This window comes from Pelophylax lessonae, assembly GCF_965119305.1.
Source record: "Pelophylax lessonae genome assembly, chromosome: 9".
In the NCBI taxonomy this organism is placed as follows: Eukaryota; Metazoa; Chordata; class Amphibia; order Anura; family Ranidae; genus Pelophylax; species Pelophylax lessonae.
Window position 1 is genome coordinate 263,292,648 of NC_138776.1, and position 19,278 is coordinate 263,311,925.

General features: G+C 48.4%; 2 protein-coding genes across 2 annotated transcripts in view; both read left to right on the forward strand.

The window, feature by feature from the left end:
* LOC309564428 (uncharacterized protein) overlaps positions 1-19,278 on the forward strand; it is a gene marked incomplete at its 3' end in the record, with an annotated part of 637,385 nt that overhangs the window by 552,773 nt on the left and 65,334 nt on the right.
* The window catches only part of LOC309563896 (uncharacterized protein), a gene marked incomplete at both ends in the record, with an annotated part of 46,830 nt that continues 38,138 nt past the window's right edge, over positions 10,587-19,278 (forward strand). The window contains one exon of the mRNA XM_082268530.1: positions 10,587-10,751. Within this exon, the coding sequence (XP_082124656.1) occupies positions 10,587-10,751 (165 nt within the window). The remainder of the gene's footprint in view (positions 10,752-19,278) is intronic.

A 19,278-nucleotide genomic window follows, 5' to 3' on the forward strand; every position in this document is an offset into this window, starting at 1 on the left:
TCACACGTAATATCGTGCTTGTTCACCACGGTGTGCGCACCTGTTGGTAATACATGGGGGCAACAAGTGGGCATTCATGACAATACATGGGGCAGCAGACAAACAATTCTGACAATACATTCTTTTTGTGTTCTACTTATAAATATGTATATAGATCTAACCTACTGGATGGAAAAAGATCACTGTAACATGCATTAACCCACAGCAGCCAATCAGGATTTATCTTTCACCGGTGAACCTTCTTAGAAGGGGGGTGAGTTGAGACCTTGCATTGATTATAGGGTCCTCAATCGCATCAAGAATGCATACCTGATGATTGGTTGCTTAATCTTTTTGTTCCTTAGATTTATTGAAGTAGCCGGCTTTTTATTGGTCCAACCAATGTATGATTATTAATACATTTGACACATTTGTTAATTCTATTATAAAAGATTTAAGCTTTATTTTATTCATATCATTTACTGTGTGGTAATCGCTTATTCTGATCTTGTCCAATAAAAACTCTTCGTACAATATTCTGTGCCGAGTCTTCCTTTTTACCAATGATTAGATGATCGGTGATTGGAATGTGATCAGTTCATAGAGAGTCATCCATTGGGGTTTTATTAGTGAGATGGAGAGTGGAGAAGGCACCACATTGACAGCCATTGGAGGCCCTTTCTAAAGCCCTAAACTTTTTGGCAACCTGTCTATGACATTAGTCTCCCAAACTCTATCTCACTGAGCTAAGGCCAGAAGAGTTCCAGGAGTTCTTCTCTGTCCACAGTTCCCAAACCAAAAGGAGACATCCACCACATCTTCAATCTTAAGGCCCTAAATGTCCTCAGCTGGGCCCAGGAGTTCCGCATGTAATCCACCAGGTCATAGCCTCTCTCTTTATCAGGGAGACTTTTTCCCTTTGACTGCCCCACATACATGTACTGCAGTAGGGCGGCCGTTCGGCACAAAATCACGTACCTGTCTGTCATCTGCTTCTCCGGGTCTGGGGCGTGTACACGCGCCGCCGGTGCCTGGGAGCCAATCGGCTGATCCGGCGGACACAGTGTCCGTCGGTACCCAGCAATCGTTCCTGAGAGAGGCAGAACAGTGGTCTGCCAATGTAAACAAGGCAGATCGCCGTTCTGTTAGTAGGGAAGATGGAGATCCTGTGTTTCTGCTAATGGAGGAAGGAGATACTGGCGTACAGAGATTATATATATATATATATATATGTAGCGCGCCCCCCACAGGGGCTGCTGAGTATGTTCGTTTCCTCCACACTCCCTTGACCCTGAGGCACCTCAAACCCGCTTGACACTATGGGTTCTGACATGGTAGTTCAGAGAAACAACAATGACACTTGAATAACAATTAGGGATGCACCGAAATGAAAATTCCGGGCCGAAACCGAAAATGCAGGATGCCCTTGGCCGAAAACCGAAAATGACTTTTTCCCCCAAATAGTTTTAAATTAGATAGAAGAGGGGCATACACCAAAAAACAGGCAGCGACGTACACCTGTCGCTGCCACCCTGTCACAGTATATGTACAGTGACGGGTTGGCAAGAGGTTAATTTAATTACCGATGGTATTTGTATTATGAAGCATGAGGGGTTACTGTATTGTCACTGCTGGTCACTGATGCATTAGTGACCGACCAGTGGCAGTTAATTAACCCCTTTGTGCTGCATTAGTGCAACCAGTATCAGTGTTAATTAACACTGGTTGCACTGATACTGGTTGCACTAATGCAGTACGAAGGGGTTCATTTTTTTTTTTTTTTTTTAATGTAAGAAGATTTATTTTTATGTTCCTATAGAACACAGAATTGCATAAACTTAAATGAAACATTATGTATACATACAAAGTAAAAAAGTACATTTGCTGCTTCGGGGTAATTAACCTTCAAATAAAGTACATGTCTTAAAAACTGACATTATTTCAAACATTAGAATAAACTTAATTACAAACAGCAAAGTAATTGAACTGTGTTTAGAATAATTTGGTGTTTATGGTACTGCCATTTCTGCACTGCTTCTTTTAAAGCGGAGTTCCGGGCACAGATCTCATTTTTTGATGAACATACCCCCGGGACAGTCAGGGCTAGCACATTCCACAATGGCTAGCCTCTGATCTGTCCCGGTTCGCACTTACCTGCAAGAAGAAATACTTACTTTGAAAATTTCTTCCACAGCGTTTCCATCTCTCTTGTGGGCAGCTGAAGCCGGCGCGGTCCTCTTCGGTGTCTTCTTCCGCGTCTTCTTCTCCCAGAATGCGCCGCACCGGCCCCTCTCGTCACTTCCGGTGCGGCGCCGCATTCCTAAACAGCTTCTGGGCATGCCCAGAAGCTGTTTAGCAGGGGAATGCGGCGTCGCCCGGAAGTGACGTGCGGGGCCGGTGCCGTCACATTGATTCCTGGGAGCGATGACGTTCAACTCCCAGGAATCATCGCGAGGCAGGAAGTGACGGGATGAGCCTCGGCGCTGGAGGAGGAAGTACCCTGAGGTGAGTATTTACGATCTTCGATTACAAGGTGAGTGTAAAAAAAAAAAAAAAATAACTATCCAATTCCTTTTCAGGTTATGTGTAGCTAGCGGAGGGGCACAAAAAAAAAAATACCGATTTTGTGCCCGGAACTCCGCTTTAAGTTCAAAGACGGCGAGCTTTTGGCATCGATACTGGTCAAGATAGCCCAAGAGTTTTAACAACTTAGTTTCACTGGTTGTCATGTGGATGCTTTGCTAGAGAAAAAAAAAAAAAAAAGGATGGCTCAGGTATCATTCATGAGGCTTGGAATGTGTAGCTGCTTGCTGTTCTTCATATTTCCCGCCCACATCCCCCTCTCTGTCTTGCACAGACATACGCCGAGATAGGAGAGTGGGCGGCCCCGGGCAGACACAGAAAAACTGGGGTGGGAGGGGGAGGAGGATGAGCTGTATGCCTTTCTCCTCTCCTGTCCGTGTCTGGGAGGGGTGAGTACTGCTCGCTGCTGGGCTGTGTGAGAGACGAGGTGTCACAGACGCTCCGCTCAGCTGCAGCTGATATCTGTTCATTTCCTTCTTAAGTCAGTAAACTGATATATTGTTATTAGGGATGCACCGAAATTTAGGCCACCGAATTTTTCAGCCGAAAATGGGCCTATCCCATTTCGGCCGAAAATGGGTTAAAAATGCTGAAATTAATGGCCGCAGCACAGGTTTGAAAAGTCCCTGATTCGCCCCTAATTGAACAGACTGATTCTCCTATCCTGCAGACGGGAGAATCAGGGACTTTTCAAACCTGCGCTGCGGCCATTAATTTCAGCATTTTTAACCCATTTTCGGCCGAAATGGGATAGGCCCATTTTCGTCCGAAATGGGATAGGCCCATTTTCGGCCGAAATGGGATAGGCCCATTTTTCGGACGAAATGGGATAGGCCCATTTTCGGCCGAAAATTTCGGTGGCCGAAATTTCGGTGCATCCCTAATAACAATATATCAGTTTACTGACTTAAGAAGGAAATGAACAGATATAGTTTCAACACAACAGGAAATATGAGTGTAAAGAACCAAACTGACATTCTGAATCTTAAAGTCCCAGAATCACTGAGTGGCCCAAGACTCAGAATCTCATACACCAATAATGTCAGCTACAACTAGATATAACAATATCTAACTGAAGAAGTATATGAATATAATAATGATTCAATCCCTCTTATAGATGTGTGAGAGTGACAAATCAGATGTTTGACTCTATATTAACTGTAGATAAAACAGTTGGATCTGACTAACTCAGCTGCATGGATATACTGTATCTCAAGAGAATCCATATCCTATGAATTAAATGTGTCTCTTCCTGGGCATGGTCTTGCTAATCTTCGTCAGCAGTTGGAGCTGTAATCATTCCATGAATGATATTTGTAATCCAAAGGGAACAAGGGGTATTTGTAATTCAGGCTCTGTCTAAAATTAAGATAAACCACTGTATGTGTACAGATGAGGCCTCCCGGTTCGCCAAGCACTATGAAAGATTAGGAGTGTCCCATGGCAACCGCTCCACTACATTAAAATCCTCTCTGTGTCTCTGCTGCGTCACAGGCCCTTTCACTGTGTCCGTGGTATCTCTCACCCAATCCTCTGACAGTCCTTCGCACCAGGCTGGTCACCTCTCTGTAACGTCCGCCACCTCTCCAAGGTGTCTCCGCTCTTGATCAGTCACTCCTCTGTGACATCCGCCACCTCTCCAAGGTGTCTCTGCACTAGGCCACAGCCTCTAATCGCTCTGCTCTCCACATCGGTTCTCCACACCGCACGCGGTCCCCGAGGCAAGAGAGCGAACATCCGACTCCGCCCCCTATTTATAGACTCTCCCATAATACCCCGCGGAACCCGCATCTACCTGGGAGGATACTTCCATCCGTCCCACTTTGCACAGTCTTCATCCTCCACTGGACTATATATTCCACAATCCAACACGCCACTCTTCAGGAGAACCTCAAAATAAGCAACAAACTTAAAGGAACAGTATATCAGCCTTAAAGCGGAGTTCCGGCCACGAAATTTTTTTTTTCAATAAAAATACCCCCGGGACAGTCAGGGCTAGTACATTCCATAATGGATAGCCTCTGTACTGTCCCGGGTCATACTTACCTGCAAGAAGAAATAATTACCTTTAAAATTTAAAATTTCTTCTCCAGCGTTTCCATCTCGGATGTGGGCAGCTGAAGCCAGCTTGATCCTCTTCTGCATCCTCTTCTCCCAGAATGCACCGGCCCCGCTCGTCACTTCCGTTGCGGTGCCGCATTCCTCCATGGGCATGCCCAGAAGCTGTTTAGCAGGGAATGCGGCGCTGCACCAGAAGTGATGAGTGGGACCGGTGCTGGCGCATTGACTCCTGGGAGCGATGACGTTCAGCTACCCGGAATCATTGCAAACCGGAAGTGACGGTGCAGGCCGCGGCCGCCGAGGGAGGAAGTGGAAGAAAGGGGAGTATATTTTTCTACAATAACAAGGTAAGTAAAAAAAAAAAAAACAATCGTAACTATCCATTTCATTTTCTTTTTTTTTTTTAAAGGTATTTTTATTAATAAACATAAAACACAGACAACAGTCCGATATAAATCAGAAAGTACAACCAAGAAGGAAATAATGCATATCCAAAAATCATACAGACAGAAGTACAGGGTAGTAAGGCAAGTAACATCAACCACAGTAGCGCACATATAGCAACCTCAATTGACTGCCCCCACCTCGCCTCTCCCGCACCAACCAGAGACTTCGTAGGATGATATTCAAAAAGTTTTTTTTTTTTTTTTTTTTCCCCCCCCTCCCCCCTTCCCCCCCCCCCTCCCAACAACTTAAAACATATAACCTTCCAAATAGTATAAGGAGAAAGTACAAACCTAACAAAACCCTTCACGGAATGCATTCCTATCACATCAGCAAGTATGCAACCCACCATAGGGAAGAAGCACCACCCCCCTCCCAGCCCCGGGCACCCAATAGGTGAGAAAAAAAACAAAACAAAAACGTCCCCAAGGCGGAGCAATAAGTTTGACAGACAGTCACACAACATCTCAGAAGTTTAGACCTCTCTGGACCCTAGAACCGAGTCCATCCAGGAGGACCATACCTTAGCAAATTTTTTCTTGGAACCCCTAGCCAGATATGTCAATTTATACATAGGAAGAGCATTGTTGACCAGTTCCACCCAGGCTGCTACCGTAGGCGGAGCGTCCTGTTTCCATCTCAGGGCAATCAATTTCTTGGCATAGAAAAAAAGTATACACAACAGAGTCCTCTGGGACTGCCGAATACCCTCCTCCCCCAGATTGCCAAGTAGGCATCTGTCCGGCGCGAGAATATTCGGCAGTGCCAATTTTTCCGCGATAAAGGTACATACCCCCTTCCAGAAGGACTGAATCAGCGGACATAACCAGACCATGTGAAAGAAGTCCCCCCTAACTTCCTGGCAGCAGAAACACAATGGGGAGGCAAGCCTTCCCATCGCAAAGAGACGGCAGGGAGTATAGTAAATTCTATGTAAATAATTCAGTTGAATAACCCTGTCCCCCGCAGCTATCAATCCATGGAACTGGGCACTGAGCAAATCATCCCAGTCCGCCAGTTCCAATTGAGGTATATCAGCCTGCCACTTTGCCCGAAGGGACCCCATCCTCCCCTCACCCTGGTCAAGAGTCAACCCATATAGTCGAGAGATGAGTTTAGTGTGGTCGGGATTCATCAATTCCTTTTCCAACCGAGTCGGAGCCAGGTGGACCCCCCGAAGACCAAATTGGGCCGCCACTGCGTGTCGAAGTTGCTGATACAGAAACCAGCACGTCAAGGGAATCCCCAGCTCCGTCCTCAGCTCAGCAAAGGACTTAAAGGTCTGGTTCACAAACAATTGGTGGGCATATTTTAAGTCAAATCCCGCCCACCTCCTAGAGGAATCCAACTTATGTAAATCTGGCAGTCCCGGGTTAAACCATATAGGAGCATTAGGGGATCTATTGAAGGAAGAACCCCCCATTCTAGCGTTACAAATATGCACAATTTTGTAGGATAATCTAAGGATAGCGGCACCCTCCTTCAGGTAAGGACCATTCCTATATAGTGAATTAAGGAGTGCCTCATAGGAGCCCATCACCGCTGCCGACGTGGTGACCGCTGCGTTCGGCAGGTCCGGGAAGAACCACGCATGGACATGTGTCAATTGAGCAGCCAAGTAGTAAGCCTGCAGATCAGGAGCCGCCAGACCCCCAGCGTGAGCGGGGAGTTTTAGCGTGCTGAACGAGATCCGCGCCGGCTTCATACCCCATAGAAAAGAAATCAGTATGGATTCAATGCTTGCAAAGAACCGTTTGGGAAGGTACACCGGTGCCTGCCAAAAGAGATAGAGGAAGCGGGGCAGATAGATCATTTTAAATATATTGATTCTACCCATCAGGTTAAGGGGCAATTTGCTCCAGGTGACCAAGGTTTGTTTCAACCGTTGTATCAGTGGAGCAATATTGTTGTCAACGTACATGCCCACCGGTTGCTGAATGACCACACCCAGGTATCGAAATTTAGTCACTACCTGAAGGCTACGTGGAAGCACCAGGTCAGGTGCCCGATTAGGGTCGAGGGGGAACGCCACCGACTTATCCCAGTTAACCTGGAATCCCGAGAATCGCCCGAAGGATTCTATCACCTCCAGGGCAGCATCCAGGGACTCCCGGGAGTCAGCCAAATAAAGCAGCATGTCATCGGCATATAGAGATGTTTTCTCTTCCAGCTCCCCCACCCTGCAACCACGTATCCTCTCATCACGCCTGAGCAAGTTGGCCAGTGGTTCCAGGGCCAGGGCAAACAGCAGGGGGGACAATGGGCACCCCTGCCTAGTGCCACGGGACACCGGAAATTGTTCAGTAACCCTGTTGTTGACACGCAAGCGCGCCACTGGCGAGTCATAGAGTAATCGCACCCACCTGATAAACTTCGGACCAAATCCCATCCTGCCCAGCACTGCGAATAAATAGGGCCACTCCACCGAGTCAAATGCTTTATGAGCATCTAAGGATAATATCAGTCTGGTGTCCACTCCAGAGGGTGGAGCCTGTAGGTTGATGAAGAGACGACGCAGGTTTATCGCCGTAGAGCGGCCTGGAATGAATCCAGTTTGGTCGGAGTGAATAATCTTAGAGACAACGTTATTCACCCTACGGGACAAAACCTTTGCCATAATTTTGACGTCAGCATTGATCAGGGATATAGGCCTATAAGACTCGCAGTACATCGGGTCCTTTCCTGGCTTGGGTATCAACACTATCAGGGCCTCCCGAAGAGACGGTGGGAGCTTCCCAGTCTCAAAAGCGTCAGCATAAACCTTAGATAGTCGGGGGACTAGAGTCCCCGAGTAGGCTCTGTACCACTCAATCGGAAACCCGTCCATCCCCGGTGTCTTATTAGCCGCAAAAGAGGAAATCGCAGCCGCGATCTCCTCAGCAGTAATAGGGCCCTCAAGCGACACACTATCCTCCACCTCAAGCGTCTCCATCGGGATATCCCGTAGGTAGGAGTCCAGTTCCTCTTGAGAGTAGGTGGCTCTTGAGGAGTACAAGGACTTAAAAAAATCTAGAAAGGCTCCCACTATCTCCGTGCCCTCCGTGCACCGCCGATGCTGGGCATCGTAAACACTGGCAATAGCCGTGACCGGGTGCTCAGAGCGAGAGAGATACGCCAGAATCTTACTATTCTTATCGCCATATTCAAACACTCGCTGCTTTTGATAGAGTAATTTTTTCTGAGTCTTTTCTATTAAAATGAGATCCAGCTGCCGAGCACTGTCCCGCCACACGGAATAGTTCTCAGATGAGGGGTTTTTAATATATTCCAATTCAGCCTTAGTCGCCTCCGACTGGAGAGATTCCACCCTCCAGGCCCTATCCTCCCTGAGTTGCTTAATCACCCCGGACACTGAGCCCCGCATGGTAGCCTTGAAGGCATCCCACACCATAGCACCAGAGGCCGTCTCCTGATTGACCAGCCAGAAATGAGCCATCTCCTTCTCAGTGATATTGAAAAAGATTTCCTCGTTGAGCCACTGAGGGCTCAACCTCCACAGTTTGTAACCGATTGAGGAGGAGAGGCCAATTGTAATAAGCAAAGGAGAGTGGTCCGAGACGGCCCTAGGCAAGTAGGAGACGGAAATTAGTCTCGGGAGCAAGTCCGGGGAGACCAAACATATATCCAACCTGGAGAGGGTTTTATAAGAGGCCGAGTAACAGGAATATTCTCTAGCGGTCGGGTTCCTCCACCTCCAGCAGTCCACCAACTGATACTTGTCGACTGAAGCCGCAAGAGAGGAAGAAGCCGACACATCTCCAGGATACCTATCCACCGCAGGGGACATCACTGCATTAAAATCACCCGCAATCAGCAAAGGCCCTTCGGCCACCTGTAACAATTGGGCCATTACCTTGTCCCAGAAGGCTAGTGTAAATGGGGGCGGGATATAAACAGACAAGAAAGTATACACCACATTCTCAATTTGCAGTAAAACGATAACATATCGCCCATATATATCGGTAACAACCTGTTTCACCAGGCACCGAAGTGAACGAGTCACCAGGATTGATACCCCCCTGGCGTGTGTGGAAAACATGGAGTGGAAGCCATGCGCCACAAACGCCCGCTTAAGGGCAAGAACCTTAGACCCAGTCAAATGTGTTTCCTGTAAAAATACAATCTGAGGGGTATATTTCTGTAAGTAATTAAAAACCAGGGCCCGTTTCACTTTATCGTTAAGCCCCCTAACGTTCCAGGAGAGCACAGTTAACTTGTCCACAGCCATGGTAAGAAAAAAGAGGACAGTCCCATGCTGATGAGGTCCCCCAGAAACCGGGCAACAGGGGGCAGCGCATCAACCGCCGTAGGAAGCGTCTGTATACAGAAGGTAAGGAGCGCAGGAAGCATCCGTGAAGGGTAGAAACCAGTCCCGAAGAAACAAAAAAACAAAAAGTCCCCAACCCCCCACCCTGCCCGTAGCCCCAACATGCCCGAGCCTGAACCCCAAACCAAACCAAGTCAGTGGAACTAGTGGAGAACCGAACCTAAGTAACGATCCTAGAATGCCACCATACAGTCACACCACATAGAAGTTACCATCCGGGAAGGGGAATCAGGAGTACACCTCCCACAGGTAAAGAAGAGGAGACGGGCAATAATCCAAGGCACAAAAAAGGGTATCCCCAACCTCGCGACAGGCTCAGCATCCGGAGAGATATATCAGGAAAAAGGATACCCCACTGAGCAAAGTCCTCAGCCCCTGCCCAAGGAGTCCAGCCATTGAGCAGCGTCCGCAGGATCCAGGAAGAATTGCGTCTTGCCTCCACACACCACACGTAATTTAGCAGGATACAACATACTGTAAGGTAGCTGCCGCTCCCTGAGACGTTTCTTGACATGCACAAATGCTGCTCTCTGTTTTTGCGTGCCCGCTGAGAAATCCGGAAAGATGGTAATGACAGCATTGTCAAAGCGGAGATCCGGTAGTTCCCTGGCCTTCCTCAGAGCTGCATCTCTATCCCTGTAGTGAAGGATCCTTGCCAGCAAGGGTCGGGGCCTAGCTCCCGGTGCAGGGGCCTTAAAGGGGACCCTATGAGCCCGCTCAACAGCAAATAGTGGGGAGAAGGAATCAGGGCCCAGCGCCTGTTTCAGCCAGGATTCTACAAAGGCCTCAGGATTTCTGCCTTCAGCTCCCTCCGGGAAGCCCAGGAATCTCAGATTATTGCGCCGCAGGCGGTCCTCCATGTCCCCTAACTTAGCCGCCTGGGCCTTCTGCTCCGCCTGTATGCCTCTAAGTGCTGCAGGGAGAGGGAATACATCGTCCTCTACGGAGCTTATACGTTGTTCTGCAGTGGTGACCCTCTGCCTGAGCTTGTGGACATCGTCTTTAAGGAGGGAGAAGTCCACCCTAAGAGCATCAATCTGGGATGTAAGGGAGGTCTGACACATTTTTATGGCATCCATTATTTGCGACAGGGTGGGTTCAGGTACCTGGGATATGCGTGGTCCCACAGGTTCTGCAGCGGTATGGGCACTCGGTGACAGTGCAGGCCATTCAGGACTGTCTCCCATCCAGGATGCGTGAGCAGCTGCAGCGGAGGCCCCGGCAGCGTGAGAGGATCGGGCGCCATCTTGGACCTGTGCCGAGGGATCCGGATCGCGATCCTCCGGGGACACCGGCCTGTCCCTGCCGTACTTCACCATATCTGTCGGATGCAGGAGTGATCAGGGAGCCGAGGGAGGTAAGTAGACAGCGAAGTAGAGCCCGGATGGCAAAGGATTAGATACAGGAGAATCGATCGGCAGCGGAGCTAGGAGAAGAAGCTCCTCACATCCCGGAAGTCAGCCACGCCCCCGGTATCCATTTCTTTTTCAGGTGACAAATAGGAAGCGGATGGCCACAAAATCAATTAGGTCGATCTTGTGGCCGGAACTCCACTTTAACTATGCTGGTAGCGATTTCTTCACTTGGCTACATCCTCCCTCCACTTGAATGTCTTTGGTCCCCAAAGATGATGGGACTCCTAAGTGGGAGACTCCATTGAGATATAAAGTACCACAGAATTAAAATGAACAGCAGTTTTGCGGGGAACTAATAGCAGCTAACAAGTGGTCAATAAATGCGAGTCACTCTCACAAAAGCCAACAAGAAATCAGTGGCCAACCTAATAGTGTCAGTGGGTGGAATAAGATCATCTTCCTTGGGAATCCCAACAGAAGAGGCAGTTACTTGTGTGAGGCATTACAATTTGTTCTTCAGAACTCTCTCCTAGGGTATCATAGGTCAGTCTCTTTGGCGGGTGTATTTCCCTTCGTAGCCTTAATGACACCCCATCTCTGGGTTCAGATTCACTTTCCAACCCTTGAGAGCTACAACTAGGTTGAGACTCCTCACGCTCCTCAGAAGGGCCCATTGACTCCTTTGTGTCTTGTACAATTGAACTCCTGTCTTCCTCCTGAACCCTGCACGTGGCATCCTCCTGCACCCTGTATGTAGAATCCTCCTGCACCCTGCATATAGCACCAGCATACAGGGGGCACACTGACCTCCAGCATACAGGGGCACACTGACCACCAGCATACAGGGGCACACTGACCACCAGCATACAGGGGGCACACTGACCACCAGCATACAGGGGGCACACTGACCACCAGCATACAGGGCGGCACACTGACCACCAGCATTAGGGGCACACTGATCACCAGCATACAGGGGCACACTGACCACCAATATGCAGGGCCACTGGTTACCTGTCCACAGGGGACATAACAAATCAAGTAAAACAACTACCTCAAGTAAAACAACTACCATGCAACAAAAAAACCCCAAAATCAATAAGAGAATCTTGTTAGCTGGTTCCCTAACGTGCAACAATAAAAAAACAAAAAATGCAGCACTGCCCTACACTTCATCTATAAAATTATACAAATGGACTTATAATGGTAAAACCTATAAATTAATATCCTGTGCAAATCCACCAATGTATTAAAATATAGTAGTGATGGTGTCACCCTCTCTGCAAAAGGTAAGAAATATCGCAGAGCTGCAATGTGCAAATAGTGGTGACCCCCCTCCCCCCTATATAATCATAATAAATAGTACAATTAATGTGCATATTTTACATTTTATTATCATTATATATCGGGTGTTTCACCACTATTTGCACATTGCAGCTCTGCAGTATTTCTTACCTTTTGCAGAGAGGATGACACCATCACTCCTGCCGGATTGGATTTGAATTTAGCCTCCTCCTTCCCCCCTCCAAGTTTTTCCTCTATCTTATCTTCTTAACATTTGGTAGCCCTATCCCAAAAAATTCTAAAAAGTATCTTTATCTTTTTTTTTTTCTATCTCATGGACGAAATGTGAGAAATAACATATATATCATACAATCATTCCATAAACACATCCCACATACAGCACATAGATCATTTCAAGGATATATGCTCATAAAATAGTTTACCATTTGCCAAAAAAAAAAAATATGTCCCTGGATTTCATTTTAAAAATCTGGTCACCTTACAATATGGTCCACAAGGTGGTGACCTGACTTCTCTCAGATGGAACGCACAGGCAGGAAGTGATGAGGAACAGACAGGAAGTGATGTAAGATACTGACAGGAAGTGACGTGAGATACTGACAGGAAATGATGTAGGTCCACAGAGGAAGTGATGTCAGCTATAAATAGGAATTTCAGAGGTGAGTTGGGAGAAAGTAGAGAGGAGACGTAGCTGGAAGTGGCAGCAGAGGAGGTAATAAGATATTATTTTCTATATATAATCTTTAATTACATAAAGAAAATGTTCTCCTTCTATTTTTATGCCGGGGGAACAGAAACAGAGGAACGCATAACACTGAGAATCAGATTGCAGTCCCCCGGTGAAATCACATAAGTAGGATGAGCAGCAAAACTTCCTCCAGCTCTCCTGTAGCGCCCTCACCAGGCAGAGCCGAGGTACTCATATTCTATCTGGGGAAGAGGCAGAGCTCGGGGTTACCCCGACACTCACCTATGGAAATTTTCAGCAGCTTTCCTCCCTCATCACTACTAACATTAATCCCATCCTCTGCCCCAACACCAACTGGGCCCCCACTCCTCACCCCCTTTAAAGAGGAAGTAAACCCTCCTCAGGAAGTTGTACCTATAGGTAAGCCTATATTAAGGCTTACCTATAGGTACTGTAAATATCTCCTAAACATGCACCGTTTAGGAGATATTTACCTTTAATGCAGCCAGTGACGTCACTGGCGCATGCGCTCTGAAGGAACGGCAGATCGTGCCGTTCCTTCAGAGCCCTGTGCCGTGACCGTCGGCTTCCGCGCGCGTGCGTGGGAGTGACGTCACCGCGGCTCCGGCCAATCAGATGGCCGGATGCCGCGATCCCGGAAGACGGGCGACTATACATGTCGCCCGTCATACAGGTAAGCCGACGGCACGGCGGGGGCTCGTTCTAAGGTAAGTATTTCATAATGAGCTAGTATGCGATGCATACTAGCTCATTATGGGTTTCTCTTTCAGGATGTAAAGAAGAGAAAAAAAAATTTTCTCGGTGTACAACCTCTTTAACACCGCTGTCCCCCATTCCTCACCCCCATCTAACACAGCTGTCCCCCATTTCTCACCCCCATCTAACACTGCTGTTCACCATTCCTCACCCCCATCTAACACCCCTGTTCCCTACTTCTCATTCCTCATTCCTTTATTCAACATTGCAGATCTCCACTCCTCACACCTCATATTTGACACTTCTGTCCCCCACTCTTCACCCAGACCCAATGCTGCCACTTTGCTTTCTCTCGCGTCTCTCATAATATCGCTATTAATAAAGCACAGACCTGATCGGAGAGGTGAGGAGGATTCTGGGAGGTCACATGACATCACTCTTATCTCTATTAGTAAAACACAGACCGGACCAGAGAGGTACGGAGGATTCTCAGAAGATTCTTAGAAGGACACAAGGATCTCTACAAGGACTTCATGATGGAGAATCAGCCACCCCTCACATCACCGGGTAAGAGGAGACTTTATTGTAAAGGAGAGAGCAGTACGGAGGGTCCACCTAGATCCCCCATCATCTGATAAACACATAGAAACAATATATTCAGTCAGTGTGTGTGTTTCCTACAGATGGATCCAGTAATGGGAACCCACCAGATAGATGTCCCTGTCCTCTATATTCTCGGGATTCCACACAGGAAGATCACACCATCCCTCACCATCATCAGGTAGGTGAAGATGGAAGTCAAGATCGTAAAAGTGATCTGACTGTATGAAATTATATTCCACTTTTAGGTATAAGGTTATTTGTGCTCACATTTTAAAGAAATCATTCCCCCGCTATTTTGTTTGTTTAGAATGAAAATCTGATAGATATAAAAGATGAGGTTAAAGAGGAAGAAGAGACGTATGTGAGGAGTGATCAGCAGTTCAGGGAAGAGGTTGGGATGATGGACAAAGTTAAAGGGGAGGAATCTTCTCCAGACATCAGCACAGGTGAGTGATGGCCACTAAATACAAAAACTGTTTGAGTATATGGATTGATGTTTGAGGATCTGTAGATCCACTTCAACAAAGACGTCATGATGGAGAATTAGCCGCCCCTCACATCACCGGGTAAGAGGAGACTTTATTGTAAAGGAGAGAGCAGTACAGAGGCTCCACCTAGATCCCCCATCATCTGATAAACACATAGAAACAATGTATTCAGTCAGTGTGTGTGTTTCCTACAGATGGATCCAGTAATGAGAACCCACCAGAGAGATGTCCCCGTCCTCTGTATTCCCGAGATTCCACACAGGCCAACAATAACGAAGAGATAAAAGAGGATGATGTTGGAGATTATGTGGTGGAGGAGGCAGAGTTTCGGAAAGGACACAGGAAGCAGTACCAGGATACCATGGTGGAGTCATCTAGCTACAGAAATCCACCAGAGAGATGTCCCCGCCCTCTGTATTCCCGGGATTCCACACAGGAAGATCACACCATCCCGTATGTGAGAGGGGATCAGCACTTTACAGAGGAGGTTGGGATGATGGATGCAGTTAAAAAGGAAGAAACGTCTCCAGATATCAGCTTGGGTAATTATGCAATAATGGTTTAAAGCTTACTTAGTGATGTTCAGTTGGGTGGTATCATTGGTGTTGTGATTGCACCCAGTTCCACCACAGATCTCTTTTTAAACTTTAAAATGCTCGACCAACATATATGACTCCTGAAAAATACTTTTTTTTTTTTTTAAATTACCTTCCCACATCTCCATTCCTCAATATAAAGTCTTGTTCCAAACAAATGAGGAGGAGGTACTGTACACCACATGAAAGGTCCATCTCCAATCCTCAATATAACGTCATGTTCCAGACAAATGAGGAGGAGATACTGTATACCATATGAAAGGTCCATCTCCATTCCTCAATATAAACCTCATTAATAGAGTTGAGCGGACACCTGGATGTCCGTGTTCGTCGGGTTCGGCCGAACTTGAAAAAAAAGTCCGGGTCCGTGTCCCGGACTTTTTCCGAACTTTACCCGGACACCGAACCCCATTGAAGTCAATGGGGACCCGAACTTTCAGGCACTAAAATGGCTCTAAAACACCAATGGAAAGGGCTAGAGTGCTGCAAATGGCATCAAAACGAAGTTAAGAGCATGGCAAGTGCTCTGCAAACAAATGTGGATAGGGAAATAACTTAAAACAACAAAAAAAAAACTGAAAAATAAAACAATGTTCTTCATCTGTGAAGGACGAGGCCCATATGGAGTAGGAGGGAGGTGGAGGTGGTGGTGGACGTTGCGGTGCCATAGGCGTGTGCACAGGGTGTGCCGGGTGTGCCTGGGCACACCCTAATCACCTAGGGCACATTAGCATTATCGCTCTGTTTGCCAGTGAGGAGATGGGAAAGATCTCCCTCGGACCTGCTCTGCCATAAGAGAAGTGCCACACACTTCTATTTCACTTTGCCAGCAGGGAGAGTAATGTCCCGGGACCATATACATGTAGGCAAACACATGCATGTGTATTTAAACTTTGGGGTGCACACCCTAATGCAATAGGCTGCGCACACCTATGGGCGGTGTAGGTGGAAGCGGCTGTGGAGGAGGACGAGGTAGCCAACACTGCTTTTTTTCAGTCATTTTAAATGAGGGTACACCCCAAAAGAGTGAGAAAGATCAAAAATAGAACAATGGCTGGGTAAGGTCGGTATCCATCTCTATTCTGCACAAGGTACGGAAAAGTCCTTTGGGATCCATGCCTGGTTCATTTTAATGATCGTGAGCTTGTCCACATTGTCTCTGGACAGGCGGCTGCGCTTGCTCTGGACAGGCGGCTGCGCTTGTCTGTGATAACGCCCCCAGCCGTGCTAAATACACGTTCAGATAATACACTGGTTGCAAGGCACGCCAGCACCTCCAAGGCGTAAAGGGCAAGCTCAGGCCATGTGCCCAATTTGGAGACCCAGAAGTTGAAGGGGGCAGACCCGTCATTCACTACATGTAGGCGTGTGCACACATACTGCTCCACCATGTTTGTGAAATGCTGCCTCCTGCTAAGACGTTCCATATGAGCTGCTGGTGCTGCTGTTTGTTGTGGCTTTTCCACATTTCGGCCATGCTAACCCTGCCTTCTGAGGTGCTGGCGGTGCCCTGGTTGCGTTGGTGACCTCTTCCTCCTCCTCCTCTGCCTTGGCCTTGTGCTTCCACTGTGGCCCCGCTGTCAGGTGGGAATGCCAGCAGCATCGCGTCTACCAGCGTGCGCTTGTACTCGCGCATCTTGCGATCGCGCTCCAGTGAGTGAATTAAGGACGGTACATTGCCCTTGTAACGTGGATCCAGCAGCGTGGCCACCCAGTAATCAGCACAAGTTAGAATGTGGGCAACTCGGCGGTCGTTGTGGAGACACTGCAGCATGTAATCGCTCATGTGTGCCAGGCTGCCCAGAGGCAACGAAAGGCTGTCCTCTGTGGGAGGTGTATCGTCTGTGTCCTCTGTATCCCCCCAGCCACGCACCAGTGATGGCTATGAGCTGGCCTGGGTGCCACCCTGCTGTGAACATGGTTCCATCTCCTCCCCAATCTCCTCCTCCTCATCCTCCAGAACTTTGCCCCTGCTGGACAATTGTGTCCCTGGCGTTTGTGGGTGCAGGAACCCACCCTCGGAGCCACTTGCGAATGACTGCCCTGAAAGCCTTGGAAATGTTACCTCTTCATCCTCCTCCTCCTCCTCCTCATCCTGTGCCACATCCTCTTCCATCATTGCCCGAATCGTTTTTTGAAGGAGGCATAGAAGTGGGATAGTTAAGCTGACAACGGCGTCATCGGCACTGGCCATGTTGGTGGAGTACTCAAAACAGCGCAACAAGGCACACAGGTCTTGCATGGAGGCCCAGTTATTGGTGGTGAAGTGGTGCTGTTCCGCAGAGCGACTCACGCGTGCGTGCTGCAGCTGAAACTCCACTATGGCCTGCTGCTGCTCGCACAGTCTTTCCAGCATGTGCAAGGTGGAGTTCCACCTTGTGGGCACGTCACATATGAGGCGGTGAGCGGGAAGCCCGAAGTTACGCTGCACCGCTGACAGGCGAGCAGCAGCAGGGTGAGAACGCCGAAAGTGCGCACAGACGGCCCGCACTTTCTGCAGCAGCTCTGACATATCGGGGTAATTTTTAAGGAACCTCTGCACCACCAAATTCAGCACATGCGCCAGGCAAGGGATGTGCGTCAAACCGGCTAGGCCCAGAGCTGCTATGAGATTTCGCCCGTTATCGCACACCACCAGGCCGGGCTTGAGGCTCGCTGGCAGCAACCACTCATTTGTCTGCTGTTCCATGCTCCTCCACAACTCCTGCGCGGTGTGTGGTTTTTTCCCCCAAACAGGCAAGTTTTAAAACTGCCTGCTGTCGTTTACCCCTGGCTGTGCTGAAGTTGGTGGTGAAGGTGTTACGCTGACCGGATGAGGAGGCGGTAGAGGATGAGGAAGTGGAGTAGGAGGAGTTAGGAACAGGAGGCAAACTGAAGCGCCCTGCAATCCTCGGTGATGGAAGGACATGCGCTAAATTGCTATCCGCCTCAGGCCCATCCGCCACTGCATTTACCCAGTGTGCCGTTAGGGAGATATAACGCCCCTGACCGTGCTTACTGGTCCACGTATCGGTAGTTAGGTGGACCTTGGCACAGATGGCGTTGCGCAGTGCACACCTGATTTTTTTCCCCCACTTGGTTGTGCAGGGAAGGGATGGCTTGCCTGGAAAAGTAGTGGCGGCTGGGCACGATGTACTGTGGGACAGCCACCGACATAAGGCTTTTAAAACTGTGCCTCTCCACCAGACGGAATGACAGCATTTCAAAGGCCAAGAATTTTGAAATGCTGGCATTCAGGGCCAGGGATCGCGGGTGGGTAGGGGGGTACTTCCTCTTCCTCTGAAGTGTTTGGGAGATGGAAAGCTGAACGCTTCCACGGGACATTGTGGAGATGGTTGGTGACCCAGGTGGTGGTGTTGCTGACAGATCGTCTGTTTGCGGGGTGGCAGGTGCCGGTGTAACGTTAAAAAACCATACCCCGTGAAGAAACCATACCCTCGTCACTTCCGGTCTGAAACAGCTGAGCAGCGCAGTAGTGCGCATGCTCAGAGCCCCGGATACGTGATTGAAGAAAGAATTTGAGAAGTGCGCATGCTCGGTGGGCATGAAATTATCACGGCACTGTTTCTAATGTTATACTTGCGGCGGGTACATTAAAACACTTCGGGTGCAACATAAATCATGTGCTCTCCTATCGCTGTAACATCCCTCATCTCCGGTAATAAATATAAAAGCGGCGGCGGGTGTATGAGACGTAAATGTGACGGCGATCGCGGCTCCGTGATCCGCTTTTATATTTATTACCGGAGATGAGGGATGTTACAGCGATAGGAGAGGACATGATTTATGTTGCACCCGAAGTGTTTTAATGTACCCGCCGCAAGTTTAACTACCGTGAGAAATCCATACCCTCCGTAGTGGAACCGGAAGTGACGAGGGTATGGTTTTCTCACGGGTATGGTTTTTTCACGGAACACCGGTATCACTACAGAGGTGGATGGAGAGGCCGAGACTGCAGCAGAAGAGGAAGCAGGAGGAGCCAGAGACCTTTCTTGGTTTTGAAGGTGTCTACTCCACTGCAGCTCGTGCTTTGCACTTAGATGCCTGATCATGCAGGTTGTGCTCAGGTTGAGAAGGTTTATGCCTCGCTCCAGGCTCTGATTGCACAGGGTGCAAACCACTTGTGTCCTGTCAT